This window comes from Balaenoptera physalus, assembly GCF_965194825.1.
Source record: "Balaenoptera physalus genome assembly, chromosome: 1".
Taxonomy (NCBI): domain Eukaryota; kingdom Metazoa; phylum Chordata; class Mammalia; order Artiodactyla; family Balaenopteridae; genus Balaenoptera; species Balaenoptera physalus.
The window spans coordinates 173,937,681-173,964,226 of NC_138882.1; the positions used below are offsets into that span (position 1 = coordinate 173,937,681).

Consider the following 26,546-nt stretch of genomic DNA (forward strand, 5'->3'; position numbering starts at 1 on the left):
GACTGGCCCGCCCCAGCCACCCCTTCACCCCGCATTTCCCAGTTTGCAAGACATTTCTGTTGACGCTGCAATGGGATTCTTTCATCATTCCCGTGCATAGCCCTAGGGTGCGGGGAGGGTAGAGTTAAAGTGAGTGTAAATTGGGGCAACCCTGTCTTCTCAACCAATCAAATCAATCCCCGTCTTGTCACTTTCTTGCGTCCACATCCCCTACACTAATCCAAACTGCCAGTTCTAACCTGTCCCAGAACAGTGACCTGCTATAGAAGGCCCTCAAGTAAACACGATTTCTAGATAATCCTGACCATTTGACTCCTAATCTGGAAGTGTCCCAGGCTTTAGCCTCACTTTAATACCCATTTCTCAGAACGTGAAGCTTCTGTAGGTGGTAATTGTCATCTCCAACAGTTAAGGTCATCGCAAGTGCCTGAGAATCCATTTCCGGGGCTCCCTCTGGGCTGGTTAGGCCACTTCGGCCCTTCCTTACCAGCTTATACACCCCAAACTTGGGATGTTGGGCCCCAAAGTCAAGCACTCATGAGTCTAAAGTCTTGGATCCAACCACAAGTTGCCAAACTCCAGCTTTATCCTATTCACTGCCACAGTAGTGTAGTGGTTAGGTGCTTTGGCTATAGATTTGAACAAACGGAGCCCAAATCCCAGACCCCTCTCACTGATTATTTTGGCAGGTTATTTAAACTCTCTGAGACTAATGTGGATAATAACAGTGCTTACCTCATACCATGTTTGTTGTGAGGATAAAATGAGAAGTCGGGAAAGCACTTGCCCTCATGCCTGGCTTCCAGTTAAGTTCTCCAACATGGAGGCCTTCGAATTATAACTGGTAACTCTTTTATTTAGTACTATTTGCCAGCCCCTGTGCTGTGCTCTTTGCTTACCATTTTTAAAATTTATTTTACTTATGGAAGATTTTTAAATGTTTATTTTTAATTTAGAACGTAAGCTTTATGAGACAGGATTCCTTGTTTGCACTTTCTAATCAAATTCCCACAACCATGTCTGGGATATGGTAGGCACTGAAAAAAAAAAATTGAATTTATGTCAAACGATAAACAGCTGTCCCTCACCCCATCTATCCCTATTTCCAACTTCCAGTCCCTTGAGGCAACCACTTCCAAATCTTTTCCCTAAAATCTGTGTATTTCTAAATAATATACTTTCTATTCATTTGTAGTTTCAGATATTTTAGGGACTGCCCCTCATACATACACACTTCTCCATCTTCTGATTATAATTGGTCACAACACTGAACATTTACATTATCATGACTCTGCAAATATCATTTATAGCTGAGCCATATGGGGTGATTACATTTGTTTTGGGGTAACCAATTCAGGTTGGAGGAGGATGGGAAAAAAGGTAAAATGGAGAATACCTGATGTGTTTGAACACAGCAAAGGAGATTTACACTTCTGATAGAGATATGAACATCGAATAAATGATACTCACACCAAAAAACTAAGCATGTGAAAAACAAGGCAATTATTAACTACAGGGAACTTTAAAATGTTCAACGGTCATAACAGCAAAGGCTTGTGGGGCCTTTGCTATGTGCCTGACACTGTTCTAACGTATGTAAAGCACCTACAGAGAGCTTTATAACTCTTATGTTCAATACAAGGAAAAGAAACTGAGGTTCTGGGCTCGGGTGGAGGCTGATTTAAATTCTAGCCTAGTCTGTGCACTTGGTAGCTTGGCCTCAAGCTAGATACTTGAACTCTCAGGGACTTTTTCCTGAGGGACAGTGATTCCCACTTCACAAGGCGATCAAATGAGCTATTATGGTATGCAAAGTGCTCAGCACAATGCCTGGCCCCTTTAAGTCCCAATCCACAAGAGCTGTTATTAAGGATAGGGTACTTTCAACCTGCTATATTGTAAAAAGGGAAAACTTCAGTAAATCTAATCCAACTGGACTTTTCTGGGGGGAGTGGGGGTGGGAAGAGCAGACACACAAGTGCTTCTTCACAAAGAAAATACTAAAATCAAAAGTGTGATTTTTCCCTTCTAAGAAGTCAATTTCTAATCAGGATAGTACATACGTCAAAACTAAAAGTTCAAGGAAAAAAAACAATCACAGAATACATTTTAAGTTATTTTACATCATATTCATTTTTCCAAGAGTCACTGACATCGAAGAATCCTCCTGGTACTACTAAAACTTTCCTGCTGTAATATACAAACCTCCTATATCAGCACTGTCCACTGTAACTTTCTGCAGTTATGGAAATGTTCTATAAATTTCTGTATTTGCATAGCCCAAAACCATAGGCACTAGACACTTCTGACTACTGAGGACTTGAAATGTGGCTAGTGCAACCGAGGAAGTTCATTTTACATTTTTACAAATTTAAATTAAATGTAAATAGCCACATGTAGGTACTGACCACCACACTGGACAGGTCAGCTCTATATGATTTGGTTGCTCAAATGCCTGTGAAAATCTACATCATTATGCATTAAGTTGTTACTGTGCAGTTAATCATGTTTAATCGGTTACACTAGCTTTTGAAATGATACAGTACATCATTAAACTTAGTATAAGTATTTCTAGAGATGTACTGTACTCAAAAATTTTGGTTTGGGATTAGGATATTAAAAGATCCATCCCATGTCTCACATATTATTCAGTATAATTTTTTTTAAAATCCAGTGATTCCTGAAACATAAATACCTAACAAAAATCAATCAACTCTTTTTTTTGATTTGTCTAGAACAGCCACTATTCCAAACAAAAAACAAAAAAACAGCAAAAAAAACCCCCCAGCTGACTGGCACACACCATGACCTCTCAACATCACTGAAGTCCTAGTCTTCACCAGGGCTACAGGCATGGGGTTATTCTGCCCGTCCCAACACAGCAGGTGCTCCCTTAAAAAAGCAGGGAGCATGTAGAAAACAAGTGGCCTGTTTTATAAAACTCTTAAATTTATTCAAAGTGTTAAAAGATTTCACTCTCCCCTCCAAAATACATTAAAAAAAAAAAATCAATACTCTTCTATTTTTTCAGCCACTGTACAAGCTACTGCTTCCCTTTCTGGGGACCAGTCTCTGCCCCTCCAACCCTCTTCCCCGCCCTCCCTTCACTCTCAATATTGCTGTAAGTTTGCTTATAAAGCCCTCCTTCCCCTCTCCCCGAGGTCCTGCCCTGCAGGCATAGCTTCTTTTCTGGATTTCAGGCCCTTGGCTGCAGGTGAGGCAGGTTGGATGGGTGAGACTCGGCAGACAAGGCCTGAAGGGCAGAATGCTTTGTGCTTCTGGGAGAAAGGCTGATTGGCTTTTTTCTTGATCAATCGGAGGATCACTGTTTTTCTTTTTGCCCCATGGGCACCTGTTCAGGGCCAAATATTTGGCTTGGGGTTGCCCATGGCTGGGTAGCCCTGCCCCTTCTCCAGTTATAGGTCCATGACAGCTGGGTCTCAGGACTGTACCATCTGTCTGTCTGTGGGTTGTGAAGGACAGGAAGAGTGGCACATGACTAGAGCAGGGCTTGATGGAGCCCCGACTTCTCAGAGTATGGGCACCAAACACGCAGGGGAGGAAGTTTTGGTTTTTGATAGGCAAAACCAGGGTCAGCCAGGACCATGGGAAGTAGGGATGAGGGGGAAAGGTCTAACCACATAGCTGTGGGGTCAGCAATGTTCCTTCTGATTAAAACCCCCTCCCCTCTTCCATCTATCCCACCCTCATCCTGTAGGTCCCAGGATGATTCTGGAAAATGAGGGAAAAAAAAGAGAAGGATTCTTTTCTGCTGATGGGAAAAAGGCAGGAGATGACAGAGTACTTGGAGCTGGAAGAGGCCTGCTGGAATATGTAGACATCACGGCTTCCTTGTTCCAGGAGGGAGGTGGGGGGGGGCCGGAAACCAGGCCCTCAGAGGCTTCATCAGCTCTGTTCCTTGTCCTTGACTAGTAAGACTGTGTGCTGGCCCCCACTGGACACAGATAAGACCACACGGTTCTCCAACTGTTTGCCTGTCATCTCCACGGGGCTCCAGGCATCCTCTTCCTGTCCTGTGCCCAGCTGGTAGTTGGTGCCCATGCCCCAGGCAAAAACACGACCTACAAAGGACAGAAATACAGGCAGCTGTCTCCAGGATCCCAAGCCCCACCTTTCTGTAGTGTGAGAAGCCTGGCACATGAGGGTGGATTTTGGCCTTGGCCTGTGGCAGCCTGGCAATGTCCCAGCCTCCGGGCGTTCAGGGAAGCTGGGAGGAGCCAAGGAGATGATGGACAAAAAAGAGCTTTGTCAACCAGAGACCGCAGTCCTTACACATTGCCAAAAACTTCTCCCTGCTCCTAGGCGTGGCATTCAAGGCCCGACAATGACTGGCCATTCCCCAAACCCCTATATCACCTCCATTCCCAGGACCACCTGCCTTTGAGACTGCTCTGGATGCCCTCCTTTGCTTATCATAAAGGACTGAACCTTCACGGTGCAGTACAAGCTCCACTTCCTCAGGAACTCTTCCCAGATAATCCCAGGTCAAGCACCTCTGCCAGCCCGATTTCTCAAGGCCTCCGTGGCTGTTCCACTCAGGCTTTGGTGACCACTTGTCCACACCCTCCTCTGCTCTGCTTGCCAGGACCCCAACTACTAAGCCTTCTTTCTCTAGTAAAATTCTAAGTACAACTCCCTGGGAAGCCAGCACCTACTAGGTTGTAAATAAAAAGGGTCACCATGGTATAAAATGTAAAGAGAAGCCTGAGTTAGGAGTCTGGAGACATGGGTTCAAATCCTACTGCTTGTCTGGGCCTCAGTGATATATCTCCCTTTGCTGTTTTTCTCCTCTACAGAACAAGTCACCTCTATTAAAATAATGTGTTTACCCATTTTGTCATCAAAGCCAGAGCTTCTGACAATCAGGCCAAAAGCAACGTCATCACAAACACTGTTCTCCACACCTCAGCTCCATCTGATGGTGGACGTCAGAGCCTACTGGGCACTTCGGTAAGAACCACGACCCCCCGACTCCAACCAGACCGACTGTGGGCAGCCTCACTCACCATCCTTGGTCACAGCATACCCCACAGAGGCCCCACAAGCCACCGAGGAGACGGCGGGCAGCCTGGAGATGAGGGTGGGTATGCTCTTCTCCTCGGCACCTTCCCCAAGGCCCAGCCGCCCATACTCAGCCCGGCCCAGGCTGTATGCTCTGCCTGTGGAGGAGGGAGAGAGACGAGGGGTAGCAGAGGGCATGCTCCAGGTAGGCCAGGTGAGCGCCTATATCTGTGGGAGCTGGTCCCCCATTCCCAGGGTGGTGAGGTCTGCAGTGTCCCTTTCAGTTTTGGGGGAGGCCTGGGAGAGCCCCCCCCCCGGCCCCCATTGAACTCACACGTGGAAGAACACCAGGACGCTGGGGGACGGGGGCGACCCTCGTGGACCCACAGCCAGCCCAGTCCACGGAGCAGGCCCAGGTTCCGAGCACCGTCATCTCCGGAGTGTGGCCAGGCCTGTGCCTAGGGAACACTCCACCTCCGACCCAGAGATGGACCAGGAGGCCCTACCTTCCGAATCCATGCAGACTGTATGGTGCTGGCCACCAGAGAAGCCCACCCAGGACTTCGTGGAGTTCTTGAAGGATGTCAGGTTCTGAGGTACAAAGCAAGATTCTGTGCCTGGGGTTCCTGGGGGAAGAGGCCAGGACAGAGCTGTCAGGGGTGAGGGTGTCCAAGGAGCTGCCTTCTTCTTCCCCTCCCAGTGTGGCCCCCACCCCACACCACACCAGGGTATTTATATTCTCATTTTACAGATGAGAAAACTGAGGCTCTGAGGGGTTAGATGACCCCACCAAGGGTGCACAACGAATGAGTGGTGGAGGCAGGACTGGAGCCCAGGTCACTCTGGGCGACCCTGGACGATGGGCTTGGGACTCACCTAGCTGATGGTAGTTGGAGAGGCCAAAGCCATATACATGGCCCTCAGAGGAGATGGCAAAGGTGAAGTAGGCACCACAGAAGGCATCCTGGAATCTGACATGGCCCCGGCTTCCCCTGGATTTCAGCATCACACACTTGGGGACCAGGAGTCGTTCTGCAGGCAGAGAGCAGGCCAGGGTCAGTGGCAGACACACACGGCCTCTCCTCTCTGCCCCATCTGTTTCTCCTTCACTGCTAAAGCCCTCGCAGGAAGACTAGGCAGGGACTCTTGTCCCTATTATACAGAAGAGGAAACTGAGGCCAGGAGAGTCCAAGTGCCTCACTCAGACTCCCACAGCCATAGAGGTAATATTTACCTGGAACTTACCATGTGCCAGACAGTCTTTTATGTAAACTCATTTAACTTCACAACAACCCAGTGAGGTAGGTTTAGAGGTAGGTGGGTTTAGAGATGAGAAACCATGTCCAGGGGCCCACAGCCAGTAGCTGATAGGGCCAGGATTCAAACCTGGGGTAGTCTGGCTCTAGAATCTGAGTCCTTAACTACCACTGCAGGTCCACCTGATGCAAGCCTGAACATAGAGAATCCCTTCTGCCTCTGACCTTCACCGGGGGTGGCTTGCCAACTTGCCCCGCCAGAGGGACCTAAGCCACCTACCGAGGCCCTGCCGGCCACCACGATTAGCAAATAATTCAGGCACGCGGCCCAGTTGGCCCTGCTCCCCGCAGCCCAAAGTATAGAGGTCGCCATCAACTGTCAGCATCACCAAGTGGTCGTTTCCTGAGGGTGAGAGGAAGGCAAGGGATACAGGGCTTGTCTGTAAAGCCCGAGGCTGGGCCAGCCCCCCAAAAAGGTTCTCCAACTCCTGCCCAGAGTGAGTACCTGCAGACTCACCTGAGGCCACCTTCACCACAGGCATACTCAGCTGCACCTGCACAGGCACCATGCTCTTTTTCATGGGTTCCAAGAGCCCGATCACACCATTATTGTCCTGGAAGGGAGGGGCGGAAGAGTTTTCAGCCAGTTCTTCCTGCCTCATACCAGCCAGATCCAGCTTTGCAGTCAGCCACAGAACTGTCTGGTGAAGGGCACTGGTGCCAGATGGAGATGGAGAAGTGGGCAGGAGCCAGGCCACATAGTGCAATACTTACGAATGAAATCATACGTGGTCTGTGATTTGCATTAAAATAACAAAGGAGTTGGGGAACGGAAGGGAGTGAAGATGAAACAAGTTTGGTCATAAGCTGATAATTGTTGGGGCAAGCACACAGAGTTCAGTATAGTATTCTGATTATTTTTATGTGTTTGAAATTATCAACAAAAAAATTTAAAATCAGCCCCAATGAGGAAATATCAGATTCCTTTATTTTTGACATTTCAAAATAAATCGAATACTAAAGTACCAAAACAACTTTAATGCTGTACCTGCTTTTTAAACCACACTCTCCTGTCCTGGAAGTTCTGAGATGTGCCCCCAAACCCCTGAGAAGTGTGGAAGAGGGCTGGGAAGGGGAGGGGGGAGGTTGAAGGCAGGGAGATGGGTCAGTAGGCTTCCTGGCTTAGCCTCAGCCCAAAGGCATCCCTGACCCACCCCTTTCCCAAGATGCACACATCATAACATCAGAGTCCAGGGAACAGCAGTGGTGTGGACAGGCCTGGATGAAGAAGCCAGAAACCTGGGTCTGGGCCCAAGCTCTGCCCAGGGCCTTGATTTCCCCACCAGTAAGTACAACAGAGGCCTCGTGATGGGTTATCTTTGGGGCCCCACCAGTTAATTCTGCCCACCAGCCCCCATGCCGTCTTCCAGACCCAGTCTTACCCGGAAGGAGCCCCAGAGGAAGACACGGCCATCCTCGGTGAGGGCTGCCGTGTGACTGTCTCCTGCTGACACCTGTATCACCTTCTCTTGCAGTTCCACTTTCCCAGGGACCATCTCTGAGCCCTCCACTGATGTGTCCCTTCCCAGGGCACCCTCATCATTGCAGCCGAAGGAGTAGACCTGTGCCCAGGATGCCCCCGTTAGTGCAAGGCCTGGCCTCTCAGTCCGTTCTTGTTTAGGCCAATCCCTGCTCGTCTAGCCAGCTCCATCTCCACAGAGTAATGTGTGTGGTTCAAAGCTCCTTCCCCAAGCCCCCTACTAACCCCAGGCCCTGTCCCATCCTGTGCCACCCCCAACCTACCTGGCCACTTTTGCTTAGACACACAGTGTGCATGCCCCCAGCCTCAGCCTGCACGATGTCCTCTGGAATGGGCACCAGGGCTGGCTTCTTCCTCTCCATCACATTCTCGCCCAGCCCCAGCTGGCCCACGTCGCCCTGGCCCAGTGTCAGCACCAAACCCGGTTCTGTGTTGTGGGACCTATGTGAGACTGAGGGGTGAAGAAGACAGCCCCTGAGTGTGTAGGATGAGGGGAGAGAGGTCACTGCACAGGCTCTGGGATCACACAGACCTGGGTTCAAGCCCCTGCCCTGCCACAGACCATTAGTCTGACCTCTCCAAGCCTAAGTTTCCTCATCTGTGAAACGAGGATAACAAAAGCACTTACCTCATAGGGTTTTTGTGCAGATTAAAAACTGAGCACATTATCAATGTGAGTGGAAGGAAATGGAAACGAGACACTCAATAATGAATCTTGGTGGAGAGGGTTAAAGAACAGTGGGGACACAAGCTAGTTTTCCTGATAGGCTGGTCTTGGTCCGGAACCATACTAACAGGGCATAATAACGTCTACTCCTTTACCGACTGCTTACTAGTGTTAGATTGCTTTGCAGCCCCTCACATTATGCTACAGACCTTCCGTTCTTAGGATCCCACTTTATAGAAAAGGGAACAGTCTCAGAGAAGATCATAGAATAATTAGTAGAGTTTGCAGTGCATCCTCAGACTGTGACTTAACCCCTGGACACAGGTACACTGACCCCCACTCTGCTCCTATGTGGGAGCAGACAGGCAGCTGAAAAGGAACGGGTAGGAGTAAGAGCCCACACAGGCTTTTGCAGAGAGGAACACGCCAACGGGTGTGCGGCACAGGGCCATCTGCTGGCCAATGGCGTCCACCCGCGGCCCCGGACAGCCAATGGCGTCCAGCCCCTCCCCCTGGGGGTGTGGCCAGGCTGCCAGGACTGCTGCGGCTGCGCAGAGGGTGCGCTGGGCAAGCAGCCACCTGGTCGGGCTTTCTGGTCGGGAGGGCTCGGCCCGCAGGCACCTTGGCAGGAGCGGGCGCCTGGAACGCGGCGGGAGGCAACGGCCCTCACTGCCTGGTTACAAGGGTCTGCAAAAGACAGACAGTGTCTGAGTGTGGGTCCTTACTCCCCCGTCCCAGATTGGGGGTGGCTCTCTCTCCTCCCTGACTCCCTCCAGGGTCCCAGGAGAGAGGAGACCACAGCCACCTCCCTCCAGTGCTACCAGGACATGATCTCATTTTCCTCACGACAGCCCAGTGAGGTTGCCCATTTTATGAATGGGGTAGTAGTCCAAGCTCAGTGAGGTTAGTGATTTGCCCAAAGCTACATGTAGCTAGAAGGTGGCAGAGCCAGGACTTGAACCCAGTCTGGAGGTCAATGGTCTTAACCATGATGCATTACTGCCTGGGGCAAAGCCCTAGGGTCTAGTTTTTTGCCAGTATCTGAGTGCTTTTAGGCAAGTCTCTGCCCCTTTATGATTCCCAGAGGGTGGGATTCAGTGAGCTACAGGAGACTCTCCAGCTGGGTGGAATTCCTGGACTTCCAGGACCCTCAGCTTCAAATCTCAGGGAGACAGGAGCCCAGTTCCAGATTCTGGGGGTGCCAAGAGGCCACCCATACTGAAGTAGAGGCCAAGGCCAACTTACCCTTCACCTTCTTGCTTTTGGGGAGGGCATCTTCAGGGGATGACCTTCTCTTAGTTATACGCTTGGGTGGCATCTTCCTGTCCTGAAAAACCCAGGCAAATACTCCATGTCAGAAATGGCAATCATTTTCCTGCTCTAATTAGGCAATATTCATCAAAAACCCTAAAAAAAAGTGAGAGGAAATGCCCAGCAATTCCACTTCTCAGAATTTATCTGAGAAGAACCAAATAATAAATATACCCAAAGATTAAGATCCATAAATATTCTCTACTGTATTCTTCATAACATTAAAAAAAACAACAAAAAATGGAGCAACCCGTACACTCAGGAGTAGGGGACTGGCTAGATAATATGTGGTATATTGATGATAAAACAGGACGAAGCCATTGAAAGTGATGCTTTCAGAGATTTATTTACTGAATCATTGCCAAGTAATATAAACAGATTGAAAAACAGCCCATCATCCTATTTGTGGAAAAGAAAAAGCATACACATATAAAAATGTGTGGAAGGAAATACATTCAATATTGATAATGGTAACCTCTGGAAAATGGGATTATGGACAACTTTTACTTCTTTCTTTGTACCTTACCTATATTATATAAGCTACAAGAAACATTACATGTATTTTTAAAATTTTATTATAAAAAATTAAAACACTGAAGAACATTAAGTGAAGTATCCCTCACAACTCCTCCCAACCCCGACATAATCACTAGTAAGTTTGGTTATACATTACTGTCATAATCAGACCACACACACACAAAGCTGTTCTCATTAAATAAAAGCAAACCAAACCATCTGTGCCCTTTGATCCAAAATGCCACCACTCCTGGGAGGAACCTGGCTTTCCTCTAAGCAGTCCAACAAGAGATAAACACTGTATACACATTCACACAAACAACCGGTGTTACAAAAGAGGGAAAGGAAATCACCTACGGGTGACAAGAAGGGTTGTTGCACCTAGCACGATCCCAGGCAGCTGAAAGCCTCAGCCCTGAGGCCCCTCACTCCTTAAACTAACTGCTGCTGCCTTGCCTCCTCAAGGCCTCTGAGAACAGACTTTCTCCCCAGCTATCTCAATTCCAATCCAGCCCAAATTGTGTCGAAAGCCTTTTTCCTCCACATAAGCAGCTTTGGAAATAAATCTTTATTGAGCCCTGGTCTTTAAAGTTGTGAAAGACAGTTCAGTTGTCTAAGCCTTAGGCTCCCAAACTCTAACCAGGGCAATTTGCAGCTACCCAGATGCAAAAGTGGTAGAGCAAGTGGTGGTTAAGAGGAGCCAGAATATGTACTCAGCTGCTTTCTAGCTGTTTGACCTTGGGCAAAGTTATTTAATCTCTTCATGATTCAGTTTCCTCCTCAGTAAAATGGGGATAATAATAGTACCCACACCCTGTTGTGACGTGTATGACTAATTGAGTTAATACTGTAAAAGTAATACATATTAAGTGCTCAATAAATCAATGCTGGTGTTATAACATCTAGGGTCTGTCCCAGGTGATGCTCAGGCACAGCTCTCATCTAATCTAACCCACCTCTCCTCCATTCTACAGAAAAGGGATGGAGACTCTACCCAAGGCTACAAATGGAAAGAGAACTCCAGGTGCCCTTCTCAGGCTCCTCTGTGGGCCTAAACAGCACCCCATTCTTCCTCCCTCCCTCTCTTCCTTCCTTCCAGTGGGTCCTAGAGCCTCAGCCTCTCCAGCTCCCCATTCCATGGTATATGAACACAAGGTGAGTGGCCTGGAATTTCCAGGCCATTTCTGCTGACTATCCTGGGGGAAGAGAACAAAGCACCGAAGGTGGCGAAATAGCCAAATGCCTACAATCCGCCAAGGCCGTGTAGGTTGAGCCTCTGCAGGCTGAGCCTCTGCAGGTTGTGACTGGCCCAGTTTTGACTCTGTTGAGGCATTTCTGTGTTTCACCCAACTTCTATTCTCCCAGGGTTGAACTCCTCCCTTCCAAGCAGCCTCTCTGAAACCCCTTTTCCCACACTAGAAATGCACATTCCTTAGGATAGAGGAAATTGGATTCATCTGCCAGAGCTGTGGTTTGTTCAGCCCTGCTTCTGTGACCATGGTTGACCTCTCTGGCAGCTTTTTTTTTTTTTTTTTAAATCTATTTATTTTATTTATTTACTTTTGTCTGCGTTGGGTCTTCGTTGCTGCGCACGGGCTTTCTCTAGTTGTGGCGAGCGGGGGCTACTCTTTGTTGCGGTGCACGGGCTTCTCAGTGCAGTGGCTTCTCTTGTTGCAGAGCACGGGCTCTAGGCGCACAGGCTTCAGTAATTGTGGCACATGGGCTTAGTTGCTCCGCGGCATGTGGGATCTTCCCAGACCAGGGTTCGAACCCATGTCCCCTGCATTGGCAGGCAGATTCTTAAGCACTACGCCACCAGGGAAGTCCCTCTCTGGCAGCTTTAACCTCTCTGAGCTGCACCCTCAACTGTAAAAAGGGATGCAATAACCACTTCCAGGGCTGCTGTCAAGGCTGAATGAAGCACTTACCTGGTGGTGCAGTGGTTAAGAATCCGCCTGCCAATGCAGGGGCACGGGTTTAATCCCTGGTCCAGGAAGATCCCACATGCTGCGGAGCAACTAAGCCCGTGCGCCACAACTACTGAGCCTGTGCTCTAAAGCCTGCGAGCCACAGCTACTGAGCCCACGTGCAACAACTACTGAAGCCCGTGTGCTTAGAGCCCGTGCTCCGCAACAAGAGAAGCCACCGCAACGAAAAGCCCGCGCACCGCAACAAAGACTAACCCCCGCTCACCGCAATCAGAGAAAGCCCGCGCCCAGCAATGAAGACCCAGCACAGCCAAAAAAAAAAAAAAAAAGACTGAATGAAATGTTTGTAAAGGACTTTGGAGTGCCAAGCACACAGTAAGTACTCAATACATGGCAGCATGTACTCATTCATTCCATGAATGCCTATTACCACTGCCAGGTGTAGCAAGGAAAAAGGAAACTAACCCTCTCCCTGTTCTTGTGGAGCTTAATTCTAGTGGGAAAGACACACACACACACACACACACACACACACACACACACACACACACACAGAGTATTATTACAGATGGTGCTGTGTGAAGGATAGGCAAGGCAGAACAATGTAAACATACTTAATGCCACTGAACTATATACAATTAAAAATGGTTAAAATGGTCAATTTTATGTTATGTGTATTTTACCACAGTAAAAAAAAAAAAAGAAAGAAAAACTGGGACGGGGGAGGAGATATAGGCCAGATAGGTAACATTTGGGCTAAGACTTGAAATACTAGCAAGAGAAAGCTAGCAGGGGAAGACCCGGACAAAATCACGTGATGTGCTCGGGAACCTGGGGAGGCCAGCAGGGCTGTAGTTGGACAGTGGTGGATCACATGGCACAAGGGGAGCAGGTGCTGGATCATACAAGGCCTAGTAGGGAAAACAGAAGAGTTTTAAGAAAAATGTCTTCTTAACGATTGTTCTGGCTACTGTAGAGAAAATGCAATGGTTTGGAAGAGGAGGCGATTGCAGGCATCCAAATGAGAGAAGTCAGTGACTTGATTTGGTCTGAGGCAAGAGAGAAAAGTAGACAAAACAGATCAATTTAGGAGACAGGCTTGCTTTGCTGGCGGATTAGATGTGGGGAATGAGGGTGAGGGAGGAACCCAGAATGACTTTTTCATCCTAAAAAACCCAGCCTCCCTGATCCCCCATGAACTTGGCCAAACACAAGGACCCCCAGGCTTTGGCTTAAGTGACTAGGTAGATGGTCGACTTCCAGTTACCGAGAACACTGTGGGACAAACAGGAGAGGAGAGACTGAGAGGTCCACCTCACCAGGCGTTTTTGTTAAGTCTGAAGTGCGTGGGAGCGGACCAAGAAGGGATGTTAAGTAGGCAGAGCTGGATGGGTTAAGGAGTGTGGGACGTAACAGGTATCCACTGTTTCTTGTACCCCTGGCCAGGTTGCCAGCCAGTTCACTGTGTCCAGGGCCCTGTCCCGCCAAGGGCATATTTCCCGTCAGTTCATCAGAATGACCTGCAGTAGTTAGCTGTGCTGGGGAGGGAGACTGTGTAGTAGCATGGAAAAGTACTTACAACCAGAAGTGAAAAAAAAGGGAACAGAATATATCAGCACATTGGTGCTGATGCTGGGTTGACCTGTGGGCAAGGCCTGGATTGGAAAAAAATAAAGGCTATATGAGGTATTTGGTGTCATGGGTCATTAACCAAAAAAAAAGTGTTAGGGCTTCCCTGGTGGCGCAGTGGTTGAGAGTCTGCCTGCCGATGCAGGGGACACGGGTTCGAGCCCTGGTCTGGGAAGATCCCACATGCCGCGGAGCAACTGGGCCCGTGAGCCACAACTACTGAGCCTGAGCGTCTGGAGCCTCTGCTCCGCAACAAGAGAGGCCGCGATAGTGAGAGGCCCGCGCACTGCGATGAAGAGTGGCCCCCACTCGCCGCAACTGGAGAAAGCCCTCACACAGAAACGAAGACCCAACACAGCCAAAAATAAACATAATAAATAAAAATTAAAAAAAAAAAAAAAAGTGTTAGTGTGGGTTGGAACAGACCCAGGCAATATCTCCTTACACCTGTGTTTTGGGCTAATATTCTTGGGCATCTCACTTCAAGCTAACCACACTGATTCCACTTTACAGACGAGGAAACTGAGGCTCAAAAAGGTAAAGTGTCTTACCCAAGACTGGACGAGGAAATCAAGATCTGTACCAAGTACCAAGTCACTCAGACCCCAGAACTGGTGCCCCTACCTACTTCCTCCCCACACTCCCCAGTCCCTCAGCCTGTCTGAGAACTCTCCCTCATACTCTCTCCCCCAGAAAAGACAGCAGCTTGTCTCTCATCTCCCTACTGCCCATCCCCATCCCCATCCCACTCTACAAGCCATTCATGATCTTTTTAAACCTCAAACCTGAAACAAGCTGCTTCCTTGCTCAGACTCCTCAGTGGCTCCCTCTGCCCACATTTCTTAGCCTGGTACTAAAGACCTCCAGGGTCTGATACTAACACAACTTTTGGCCTCCTACCTTATCTGTCACATTGTCCCTTCTCTTCTCACACAATCTTAGACTGCCTACTATTCTCTCCATACCATGTGCATCTCTATACCATCCCATCCCTATCCTACTAGAAGAAGTTCTACTCAAAGTCACCTCCATTGGTAAACCACCTCTGATCCCTCTCTCAATCCTAAAGGAATCATTCTCGCAGAGAAATTAGGACAGACTTTTAGATCATGATTATTTAAATTTACATGTCTATCTACCATATCAATCTGCTCCTTAAAATGAGTCTCTCTGGGACACTGGCCATGCCTACTTTCTATGTGCCAACAACCTTTAACTTCTCACAACAAGCTGAAGAAAGCACTGTCACTCCTATTTCACAGTTGAGGGAACTGAGGCTCAGAGAAGTCAATTTACTTGCTTAAGTTCATACCATCAGAAAGGACAGCCAGGAATAGAATCCAGATATATCTGATAATTAAAAACAAAAACAAAACAAGAATGGTTGGCTAAAGGCAGGCCATGATCCAGGCAGGGGTCGAGGCAGCCTGGACAGGCCTCCCCAGGATCCCCTATGAGCTTGGCCAAAGGCAAGGAGCAGAGGGCAGCAGCCTGCTGAGGGGGACAGGATAGTGAGAGCAAAGAGGAGCTCGGAGGCAGCTAGGGCCTGGGAGGATGGGCCATGTGGGTGACAAATCTGCTGAAAGATGTATGGAAGGACGACGGGTACAACTCCATGCTGTGGTGGAGAGAGCACTGGCTTTCAAGTCCAACAGACCTGAGCTCCCTTTGAGCCTGACAGTCTTCATTTCTCAAACAGAGGACTCTAGGGACTGCAGGGTGCTGCTGTGAGCAATCCCCGAGGCAGGGCGGGAGATGAGAGGGCACCTTCTAAAAGGTGGAGCCCTGGACCCATGACCCACCTGCATATCCTCTACTGTACACATCAGTCCTTTGACAGACTCCCTCTCTCACTGCTCTGGGTGTGTTTTCCTAGCCAGACACTGAGTGCCTGGGCTGGGAATAAGTAGTAGTCTTTTGTCCCTACCCTGCACTCCCCAACAGACAAACACAGCTTCCATCTTCAAGGAGTTTACAGTCTGGGAGAAAGTGAGTTATAATCCAGTAAGTCAGATACAGAGACAACTTCCACCAATAGGCACCTAAGGTGTGCCAGCCTCTCCTAGAATGTTCACACCTGCCCTTGGAGGTGTGATCATCCTGGCTTTACAGATAAGAAAGTAGAGGCTCAGGGGAAGGTGCACCAGGCCACACAGAGGTGGGATGACAGCCCAGGTCTCCCAACCACTCCCCACTAGGACTAGAGCATCCCCCCTCCCCACTTCTCTCTGGGCCTCAGTTTCCTCATTTGGTGAATGAAGGCACAGCAGACTAGACAGTCTACCAGGGCCAGGGTGTTCCTGCTGTGACCTGCTGTGACCTCATCTCTGCAAAGGGAGACAGAGCCCTCTCTGATCACAGCAGCTGTCCCCACCCACCCCAACGTCAGGAGGCAGACACTTGTCCACTAGACGCAAGGGCTAAAGAATCTCTTTGTGAGAAAAGTCCCCAGGAGGGATGGAAAAAGATATTCCATGCAAATGGAAATCAAAAGAAAGCTGGAGTAGCAATACTCATATCACATAAAATAGACTTTAAAATAAAGAATGTTACAAGAGACAAGGAAGGACACTACTTAATGATCAAAGGATCAATCCAAGAAGAAGATATGACAATTGTAAATATATATGCACCCAACATAGGAGCACCTCAATACATAAGGCAACTGCTAACAGCTATAAAAGAGGAAATCGACAGTAACACAATAATAGTTGGGGACTTTAACACTTCACACCCATGGACAGATCATCCAAACAGAAAATTAATAAGGAAACACAAGCTTTAAATGACACAATAGACAAGATAGATTTAATTGATATTTATAGGACATTCCATCCAAAAACAGGTTACACTTTCTTCTCAAGTGCACACGGAACATTCTTCAGGATAGATCACATCTTGCATCACAAATCAAGCCTCGGTACATTTAAGAAAATTGAAATCATATCAAGCATCTTTTCTGACCACAACGCTATGAGATTAGAAATCAATTACAGGGAAAAAAACGTAAAAAACACAAACACATGGAGACTAAACAATACGTTACTAAATAACCAAAAGATCACTGAAGAAATCAAAGAGGAAATCAAAAAATACCTAGAGACAAATGACAATGAAAACACGATGAACCAAAACCAATGGGATGCAGCAAAAGCAGTTCTAAGAGGGAAGTTTATAGCAACACAAGCCTACCTCAAGAAACAAGAAAATTCTCAAATGAACAATCTAACCTTACAGCTAAAGGAACTAGAGAAAGAAGAACAAACAAAACCCAAAGTTAGTAGAAGGAAAGAAATCATAAAGATCAGAGCAGAAATAAATGAAATAGAAACAAAGAAAACAACAGCAAAATGAATAAAACTAAAGGCTGGTTCTTTGAGAAGATAAAACAAAATTGATAAACCTTTAGTCAGATTCATCAAGAAAAACAGGGAGAGGACTCAAATCAATAAAATTAGAAATGAAAAAGGAGAAGTTACAACAGACACCGCAGAAATACAAAGCATCCTAAGAGACTACTACAAGCAACTCTATGCCAGTAAAATGGACAACCTGGAAAAAATGGACAAATTCTTAGAAAGGTATAACCTTCCAAGACTGAACCAGAAAGAAATAGAATATATGAACAGACCAATCACAAACAATGAAATTGAAACTGTGATTAAAAATCTTCCAACAAACAAAAGCCCAGGACCAGATGGCTTCACAGGTGAATTCTATCAAACATTTAGAGAAGAGCTAACACCCATCCTTCTCAAACTCTTCCAAAAAATTGCAGAGGAAGGAACACTCCCAAACTCATTCTATGAGGCCACCATCACCCTGATACCAAAACCAGACAAAGACACTACAAAAAAAGAAAATTATAGACTAATATCACTGATGAGTATAGATGCAAAAATCCTCAACAAAATACTAGCAAACAGAATCCAACAACACATTAAAAGGATCATACACCAGATCAAGTGGGATTTATCCCAGGGATGCAAGGATTCTTCAATATACACAAATCAATGTGATACACCATATTAACAAGTTGAAGAAGAAAAACCATATAATCATCTCATTAGATGCAGAAAAAGCGTTTGACAAAATTCAACTCCCATTTATGATAAAAACTCTCCAGAAAGTGGGCATAGAGGGAACCTACCTCAACATAATAAAGGCCATATATGACAAACCCACAGCAAACATCATTCTCAATGGTGAAAAACTGAAAGCATTTCCTCTAAGATCAGGAACAAGACAAGGATGTCCACTCTCACCACTATTATTCAACATAGTTTTGGAAGTCCTAGCCATGGCAATCAGAGAAGAAAAAGAAATAAAAGGAATACAAATTGGAAAAGAAGAAGTCAAACTGTCACTGTTTGCAGATGACATGATACTATACATAAAGAATCCTAAAGATGCCACCAGAAAACTACTAGAGCTAATCAATGAATTTGTAAAGTTGCAGGATACAAAATTAATGCACAGAAATCCCTTGCATTCCTATATACTAACAATGAAAGATCAGAAAGAAAAATTACGGAAACAATCCCATTCACCATTGCAACAAAAAGAATAAAATACCTAGGAATAAACCTACCTAAGGAGGTAAAAGACCTGTACTCAGAAAACTATAAGACACTGATGAAAGAAATCAAAGATGACACAAACAGATGGAGAGATATACCATGTTCTTGAATTGGAAGAATCAATATTGTGAAAATGACTATACTACCCAAAGCAATCTACAGATTCAATGCAATCCCTATCAAATTACCAGTGGCATTTTTTACAGAACTAGAACAAAAAATCTTAAAATTTGTATGGAGACACAAAAGACCCCAAATAACCCAAGCAGTCTTGAGCGAAAAAAACGGAGCTGGAGGAATCAGACTCCCTGACTTCAGATTATACTACAAAGCTACAGTAATCAAGACAATATGGTACTGGCACAAAAACAGAAATATAGATCAATGGAACAGGATAGAAAGCCCAGAGATAAACCCACACACCTATGGTCAATTAATCTATGACAAAGGAGGCAAGGACATACAATGGAGAAAAGACAATCTCTTCAATAAGTGGTGCTGGGAAAACTGGACAGCTACATGTAAAAGAATGAAATTAGAACACTCCCTAACACCATACACAAAAATAAGCTCAAAATGGGTTAGAGACCTAAACGTAAGACTGGACATTATAAAACTCTTAGAGGAAAACATAGGAAGAACACTCTGACATAAATCACAGCAAGATCTTTTTTGACCCACCTCCTAGAGTTATGGAAATAAAAACAAATATAAACAAATGGGACCTAATGAAACTTGAAAGCTTTTGCAAAGCAAACTACAAACAAGACGAAAAGACAACTCTCAGAATGGGAGAAAATATTTGCAAACGAATTAACGGACAAAGGATTAATCTCCAAAATATATAAACAGCTCATGCAGCTCAATGTTAAAAAAACAAACAACCCAATCAAAAAATGGGCAGAAGACCTAAATAGACATTTCTCCAAAGAAGACATACAGATGGCCAAGAAGCACATGAAAACATGCTCAACATCACTAATTATTAGAGAACGGCAAATCAAAACTACAGTGAGGTATCACCTCACACCAGTTAAAATGAGCATCATAAGAAAATCTACAAACAACAAATGCTGGAGAGGGTGTGGAGAAAAGGGAACCCTCTTGCACTGTTGGTGGGAATGTAAATTGATACAGCCACTATGGAGAATGGAATGGAGGTTCCTTAAAAAACTAAACATGGAATTACCATATGACCCAGCAATCCCACTACTGGGCATATACCCAGAGAAAACCATAATTCAAAAAGACACATGCACCCCAATGTTCACTGCAGCACTATTTACAATAGCCAGGTTATGGCAGCAACCTAAATGCCCATCTACAGACGAATGGATAAAGAAGATGTGGTACATATACACAATGGAATATTACTCAGCCATAAAAAGGAACGAAATTGGGTCATTTGTAGACACGTGGATGGATCTAGAGACTGCCATATAGAGTGAAGTAAGTCAGAAAGAGAAAAACAAGTATCGGATATTAACGCACATATGTGGAACCTAGAAAAATGGTACAGATGAACCGGTTTGCAGGGCAGAAATAGAGACACAGATGTAGAGAACAAACGTATGGACACCAAGGGGGGAAAGTGGTGGGGGGAGTGGTGGGGGGGGGGATGAATTGGGAGATTGGGATTGACATGTATACACTAATATGTATAAAATAGAGAACTAATAAGGACCTGCTGTATAACAAAATAAATAAAATTCAAAAATTCAAAAAAAAAAAAAAAAGTCCCCAGGAGGGAAGGGAGGAGAGAGGCTCATCTGTCAACAAACATTTGCTGAGCTCCTGCCTCGTGTCAGGCACAGAGCTGGTAGACTTCACCCAGGAGCTCCTTACTGGGGGATCCCACTTACATAGGGAGCTGAGCCTCGGCTTAAGTGCGTTCATTTTTCCCAGGGGAAAGGGGCCACATCTTCCACCAGATGTTACAACCACAGCTTTATGGAAATAATAGGATATTAGTAATCCTCACCACAAGCCTCTTATCTTCACCTTACAGGTAAGGGAAACAAGGCCCATGGGGATTGGGTGGGTGGCCCAAGGGTACCCAACTAGGAAGTTGCAGAGCTGAACACTATTGCTGCTCTTGGGATGTCTTCGCAACAGGAGCATGGAGAACTCCTAGTTCATCTTTCCAGACTCCATTCTGATGCCCTTCTTGGGTGAAACCATCGCTGCCTTCTCTACCCCACCCAGTGTTCCTTGGTCTTGCACTCCAGACCTTTTGAGACCCAGCCCCTGCAAGAATATCTTGCTCTTCCCCTCCTTGTACCCTGTGCTCCAATCAAACACCGTGGTACCCCTGATGACAACACTCACCTACACCTTCATGCTTTTGCATGTGCTGTGTTCCCTGCCTGGATCACCCTAACCCCGCCCACCCTCAGTCTGTCTGGATAACTCCATTGTTCCTTCAAAACCCGGGCCAAGAGTCACCTCGGCTGGAAAGCCATACCTAACCCTCCTGCGCAGGCTTGGGTGAACCTCCGAGTTCCCCTCCACACTCCGTACACTCAGCTTCTGCTGGGGCACCCAAGTCACACTTGGTTGGAGCACCTCTGTTAATATCCGCCAGCAGCAGCACCCCGGCTCCACGGGCACACTTCGGGGATCGCCCTGGACCGTAAGTGTGGCCCCACATGGGCCTCCCCAGGGAGACCGCGAGCTCCGTCAAGGCCACACGGGGCCCTTTCACCATGTTCCCCAGCCCTGCACGCGCGGCGCGGAGTAGACAGCCAGTAAATAATGTGTTGACAGATGAGTTGGTGCGGAGTTCCCAGCACACCTCTCCAACCGGTCAACAGTCGTCGTGACGGTGCCTGTTGACGCTGAGATTTCGCTCCCTGCGTAGACCCTCAGCACCCTACCCTCCTAAAAGCAGACCCTCGCCGGGCAGGGTTCCGCCCCACTCTGCAAACCGCATTCTCCAAACCAGTGCTGGACTTAATCACTTTCCCGCTCCGGAAACGCGGCCCCGCCAGGGCTGCCGCCCCGGCTCGGGAGGCGCGCTGGTCGGAGCACCGCTGGCGGCGAGGTCACCGCGGCCGCGCGCACCCTGGCCGGCCGCGCTCGGGCCGTTTGAATCTCCCGCCCCCGCGGGCGGCGCGGGCCAGGCGTGCGAGGCGCGGCTGCAGAGGGGCCGCGCGGCCCTCGCTCGGGCGAGGCGGGGCCCGGCAGGCTCCGGGGGGCCCCGCGGGGCCGGAGACTCGCGCGCCCGCACCTCTCAGCCACTCGGCTTCACGTGGGGCTGGCGCCGCGCGACACGGGCACGCGCAGGCAACGGCCCCGACCCGCCGCAGACCGCCGGTGCCCAGACTGTGCCCGCCCCGCGCGCCGCCCTCCGCCCCGACCCTCCGCGCGTGACGGGCGCAACCTACCTCGCTGCAGGTCGGCCACAAGGAACTCCTCGGCTCCCCGGCCCGGCCGCGAACTGCCCCAGAGCATGCGCTCTGCAGGCCTCCGGCCCCGACCCCGGGCCAGAAAAGAAAACAAAGAGCCCGGCGGCCCCTGGCGGCCGCCCCGGGAAGTGCAAGTGGCGCGCTCTGGCTAAGGCGCTCCTAACCAGGCTCTCTCCGCCCTGGCAAGGGTACAGTGGGTGTGTATTTTGAAGACCCCAAATTGGGACAAGCGGACTGACAACCAGAAAGACTACTTGAAATCAAGGTTTGTTTGGTAGAATCTGGTGTGGAAGGGACTGTACGGACAAAAGAGATTCTGATCCTCCCTGCTCTCAAGAGGCTCTCCATCAGAGAAAGATGAGAAATCGGACTATCAGCAACTACCCAGGGCTGTGACCACCGTACGCACAAGGTTACCTGGCTCAGCCGGGGCTTAACAAAGGCTTTCCAGGTTAAGCCTAAGAGGGCAGGGCATCCTAGGAGAAGCATCCCGTGCACTGACAGGGAGCGATGGGAGCCTGTGGTGGTTGTGGGAAACTGCCAAGGTCTGACTGGGGCAGAGGATGCCATGCAGAGGAACTGGAGAGCGAAAGACAGACCATGGATTCAGGGTCTTGTCTAAGGAGGCAGCCTCTTCCCTGGGGAAATGGGGAACTATGGAACGGATTTACGCACGTGAGTGACAGGAGATTTTTGTTTTAGAACAAAATGGAGAATGCAGAGAATGGACTTGGGGGAAGGGGAAACCAAGAGTGGGGGAGGGAGGCCAGATAAGAAAGATGAGAGTGTGAACTGAGGTTGGGAGCTAGTGATGGAAAACAGGCGCCAAGCCGACTACCCTGTCTTGTTAACACACTCCTTCTTCAGGACGGGATACAAACAGTTCTTCAGGATTTCAAGTTCCCTGTGGTGACCTTTCAGGCCTTTTGTGTCTGGGGGTTTCCCAGGTCAAAGGAGTGGCCTCTGCAGAAGGATATTTTCTCCATTTCATGTTGATTCTGACTCTGAAGGTCATTCTATCATACCTGAACTCTAGATAGACACTTTTGATGAGTGTTTACCAACTGAGTTTCTTCTACACAGAGCCCACCCCAAAGCACTCCCCATCTTTAAGGTTTCTCACCTCCTCAAGTTTACTTCTGCTTCCATCACAGACTCCTCTTTTGGATGTTACACTGTGAAATTCCTCCAAGTTTTAACCCTGGGATCTCTGATCTGTCTCTGCTGTCTTCCTCCAAGATCTTACTCATTTACATGGCTTGATGTAATTATAAAACTATCATCACGTATTTTGTAAAACCTCTTACTTCAACTACAGAAACACATCCGTCCATTACTTCATTTGTTCCTCACAAAACCCTCGACAGTTGGAAAATGAAAAAAATGAGGTTCAAAGAGGTTAAGCAAGTTTTCTCTGGGGTCATCATACAAGTGGTAGAAGGAGATCAGAAATCTTGTTTAGGGCCGAGCCATCACCTTTTAACTGAGAGGGCAGCCCACCTGGTCTGGTTCTGACCTCCACCCTAAGTTTTAGTCCTACGGCTCTACCCAGAAGACTCAATACCCCAAATAAAACTCATTTTCCTTGGATCTAGACCCCCCACCCCCACCCCCCCCTTCATCCTTCAAGCCAAGGTTAAGGTTCTCTGAGAAGTACAGATTGAAACTTTAACATCTTTTCTGATTCTTCCCTCTCCTCTCCATCTTTTATTTCTGCCCCTCTGGTCTAAAGCACCACCCACCTGGCCTCTGCTCCCACCCCTCATCCTTTCCCCTTCATTTCATTCCACCAAGATCCCCAGGTTAATCTCCCTAAATCATGGCTGTGAGACTTTGCCCTGCTTAAAAATCTTTAAAGACTCAGATATTTCTTCAGCGCTGTGCTAGGAGCACCAGGTGGCAAATACCCCAAGCTATTGGTTTCCTATTTCCCCCTTGGCGTCTGCACTGTACTCTGAACATGCCCATGCTCATTCCTGCTTTCTTACCTTTCTCAACTCTCTTACCAGGTGCCTTCTTTCCTGCCTAGCTGAATTCTTGATATGTATATTTTAAGGCTCAATTCAGTTGCCATCTCCATGAAGCCTTCCTTAGCCCCACTTATCTCTTCCTTCTTTGAATGCAAATATTAATTTTTTTCATACTCTATTATTGTTGTATTTTATTTATTGAACACAAACCATAGTAAGGAGAACAAGCAATTGAATCCAACCGAGAAATGACACAGATGATAGAACTAGAAGTGAACGATATTAAAAGTTATTATTACTGTAGGGCAGGGCTTCCCGGGTGGCGCAGTGGTTAAGAATCCACCTGCCAATGCAGGGAACGTGGGTTCGATCCCTGGTCCGGGAAGATCCCACATGCCGCAGAGCAACTAAGCCCGTGCGCCATGACTACTGAGCCCACATGCCACAACTACTGAGGCCCAGGAGCCTAGAGCCTATGCTCTGCAACAAGAGAAGCCACCACAATGAGAATCCCACGCACCGCAACGAAGAGTAGCCCCCGCTCGCCGCAACTAGAGAAAGCCTGTGTGCAGCAATGAAGACCCAACGCAGCCAAAAATAAAGAACTAAAAACATTTAAAAAAAAAAGACTTACATTAAAAAAATAAATAACTGTATGGCATACATCCAAAAGTTAAGTGGAGACATGGAAGATATAAAAAGACCTAAAGTGAGCTTCTCGACAATATCTAAGATTACAAATACACTGGATGGCATTAACAATAGATTAGGTATTGGAAAAGCAACGACTAGTGAACTTGATGCACAGCAAAAGAAACTATCTAAAATAAAACATAGAAAAAAAATTTTTAAGTGAAAATAGTATTAGTGAACTATGGAATAACTTTATGAAGTAGCCTACTCTACAGGTAATTGGAGACCCTGAAAATAAGGAGGAACTAGGGACAGAAAATACATGAAGAAATAATGGCTAAAAAATGTTCAAACTATAAACCTATAAACTATAAACCTACAGATCTGTGATTAAAAATAAATGTGGTCTTGGGACCTCCCTGGTGGTCCAGTGGCTAAGACTCTGCACTTCCAATGTAGGGGGCCGGGTTCGATCCCTGGATAGGGAAATAGACCCCACGTGCATGCCGCAACGAAGAGTTTGCACGCTGCAGCTAAAGATCCTGCATGCCACAGCTAAGACCCAATGCAGCCAAATATATAAATGCAAAAAAAAAAAGCTTTAAAACAAAAAATGTGGTCTGAACACTCCAAATAAAAAGCAGAGATTGTCATAATAAATAGAAAAAGCAAGACCTAACCACACACTGCCTACAAGATATACACGTTAAACATAAATACAGTTGACCTTTGAACAACACAGGTTTGAACTGTGCAGGTCCACTTAGATTTTTTTCAATAAATACGTACTACGTACTGCAGTCCTACACGATCTAAGGTTGGTTAAATCCGTGGTTGCAGAATCACAGATATGGAGGGCCAACTGTGAAGTTATATGGGGATTTTCAGTAGCACTCCCGTGTTGTTCAAGATTAAAAGTAAAAAGATAGAAAAAATAGATTAAAAGTAAAAAGACAGAAAAAGACATACTCTGGTAACACTAGTCAAAAGAAAGCTGGAGCAGCTATATTAATAGCAAAGTAGATTTCAGAGCAAAGAGTATTATTGAAATAAAGAAGGTAATTTCACAATGGTAAAGGAGTCAATCAAAATGCACAATCCTCAGTATATGCAACTAATAACAGAGCTTCAAAATACGTGAAGTAAAAACTGATCGAACTTCTAGAAGAAATAGACAAATCGACAACTATAGCTGCAGATTTCAATAACCCACTCTCAATATTATTGATAGGACAGGTAGGAAGAAAACCAGCAAGGATAGAATAGACTTGAACAACACTTTCAATCAATTTGAACTGATGGACATTTAAGGAACACTTCACCTTTCTTCACACTCCACCTTGATTTTTTCAGACAACAGTAACATACGCATGCCTTTTAAGTGCACATGAAACATTTCCCAAGATAGGCTATACTAGGTTATAGAAAAAGTCTTGTTAAATTTAAGATGATTCAATCATACAAAGTAAACATACACTTAGGACACAATGGAATGAAAGTAGAAACAAATAACAGAAAGGTCTTTGGAAAACTCCCAAATATTTAAAAACACACTTTTGGGAATTCCCTGGCGGTCCACTGGTTAGGACTCAGCACTTTCACTGCTGTGGCCCGGGTTCAATACCTGGTCGGGGAACTAAGATCCTGCAAGCCACCTGGCGTGGCCTAAATAAATAAATAAATAAAAATAAAAACAATAAAAACACACTTTTACATAGCCCACAGGTCAAAGAAGAAATCAAAAGGGAATTTCAAAGTATTCTGAACTGAATTAAAATGAAAACATAACACAGAACTTCTGGAATATTTTTGTTTGTTTTGTTTTTTACTTGTGGAATATTGTTAGAGGAGTATTTGGGAGAACTAATAACACTAAATGCCTATACTAGAAATGAAGAAAAGGTCTCAAATTAATCAGCTTCTGCCTTAGGGAACTAGGAAAAGAAGAGCAAACTAAACCCAAAATAAACAAAAGAAAGAACATAATAAAGATCAAAACAGAAATCAATGAAATAGAACACAGAAGAACAATAAAGTCATCAACCAGCGTTTGCTATGTGCCAGGCCCAGTACTAGGTCCTGAGCAT

General features: G+C 46.7%; 1 protein-coding gene and 1 long non-coding RNA gene across 9 annotated transcripts in view; one reads left to right on the forward strand and one right to left on the reverse strand.

The window, feature by feature from the left end:
- Positions 1 to 2,928: 2,928 nt before the first annotated feature.
- The window catches only part of RCC1 (regulator of chromosome condensation 1), a 29,561-nt gene continuing 5,943 nt past the window's right edge, over positions 2,929 to 26,546 (reverse strand). Inside the window, exons 1-11 of one of the 8 annotated variants that reach the window (XM_082440687.1) lie at positions 21,836 to 21,988; positions 9,731 to 9,812; positions 9,107 to 9,172; positions 8,082 to 8,269; positions 7,721 to 7,900; positions 6,796 to 6,892; positions 6,559 to 6,681; positions 5,899 to 6,054; positions 5,529 to 5,648; positions 5,028 to 5,180; positions 2,929 to 4,082 (exon numbers count right to left, since the gene is read on the reverse strand). In XM_082440687.1, coding sequence (XP_082296813.1) covers positions 3,907 to 4,082; positions 5,028 to 5,180; positions 5,529 to 5,648; positions 5,899 to 6,054; positions 6,559 to 6,681; positions 6,796 to 6,892; positions 7,721 to 7,900; positions 8,082 to 8,269; positions 9,107 to 9,172; positions 9,731 to 9,803 — 1,332 coding nt within the window. In that variant the 5' untranslated portion in view covers positions 9,804 to 9,812; positions 21,836 to 21,988 and the 3' untranslated portion in view covers positions 2,929 to 3,906. Of the gene's footprint in view, positions 4,083 to 5,027; positions 5,181 to 5,528; positions 5,649 to 5,898; positions 6,055 to 6,558; positions 6,682 to 6,795; positions 6,893 to 7,720; positions 7,901 to 8,081; positions 8,270 to 9,064; positions 9,173 to 9,730; positions 9,813 to 20,913; positions 21,455 to 21,835; positions 21,990 to 26,546 lie in introns of those variants that run through there. The other 7 variants (XM_082440680.1, XM_082440682.1, XM_082440683.1 and 4 more) reach the window with 7 other exon arrangements.
- The window catches only part of LOC309650376, a 90,173-nt gene continuing 73,446 nt past the window's right edge, over positions 9,820 to 26,546 (forward strand). The window contains exon 1 of the long non-coding RNA XR_014257546.1: positions 9,820 to 12,582. This is a non-coding gene — a long non-coding RNA (uncharacterized lncRNA). The remainder of the gene's footprint in view (positions 12,583 to 26,546) is intronic.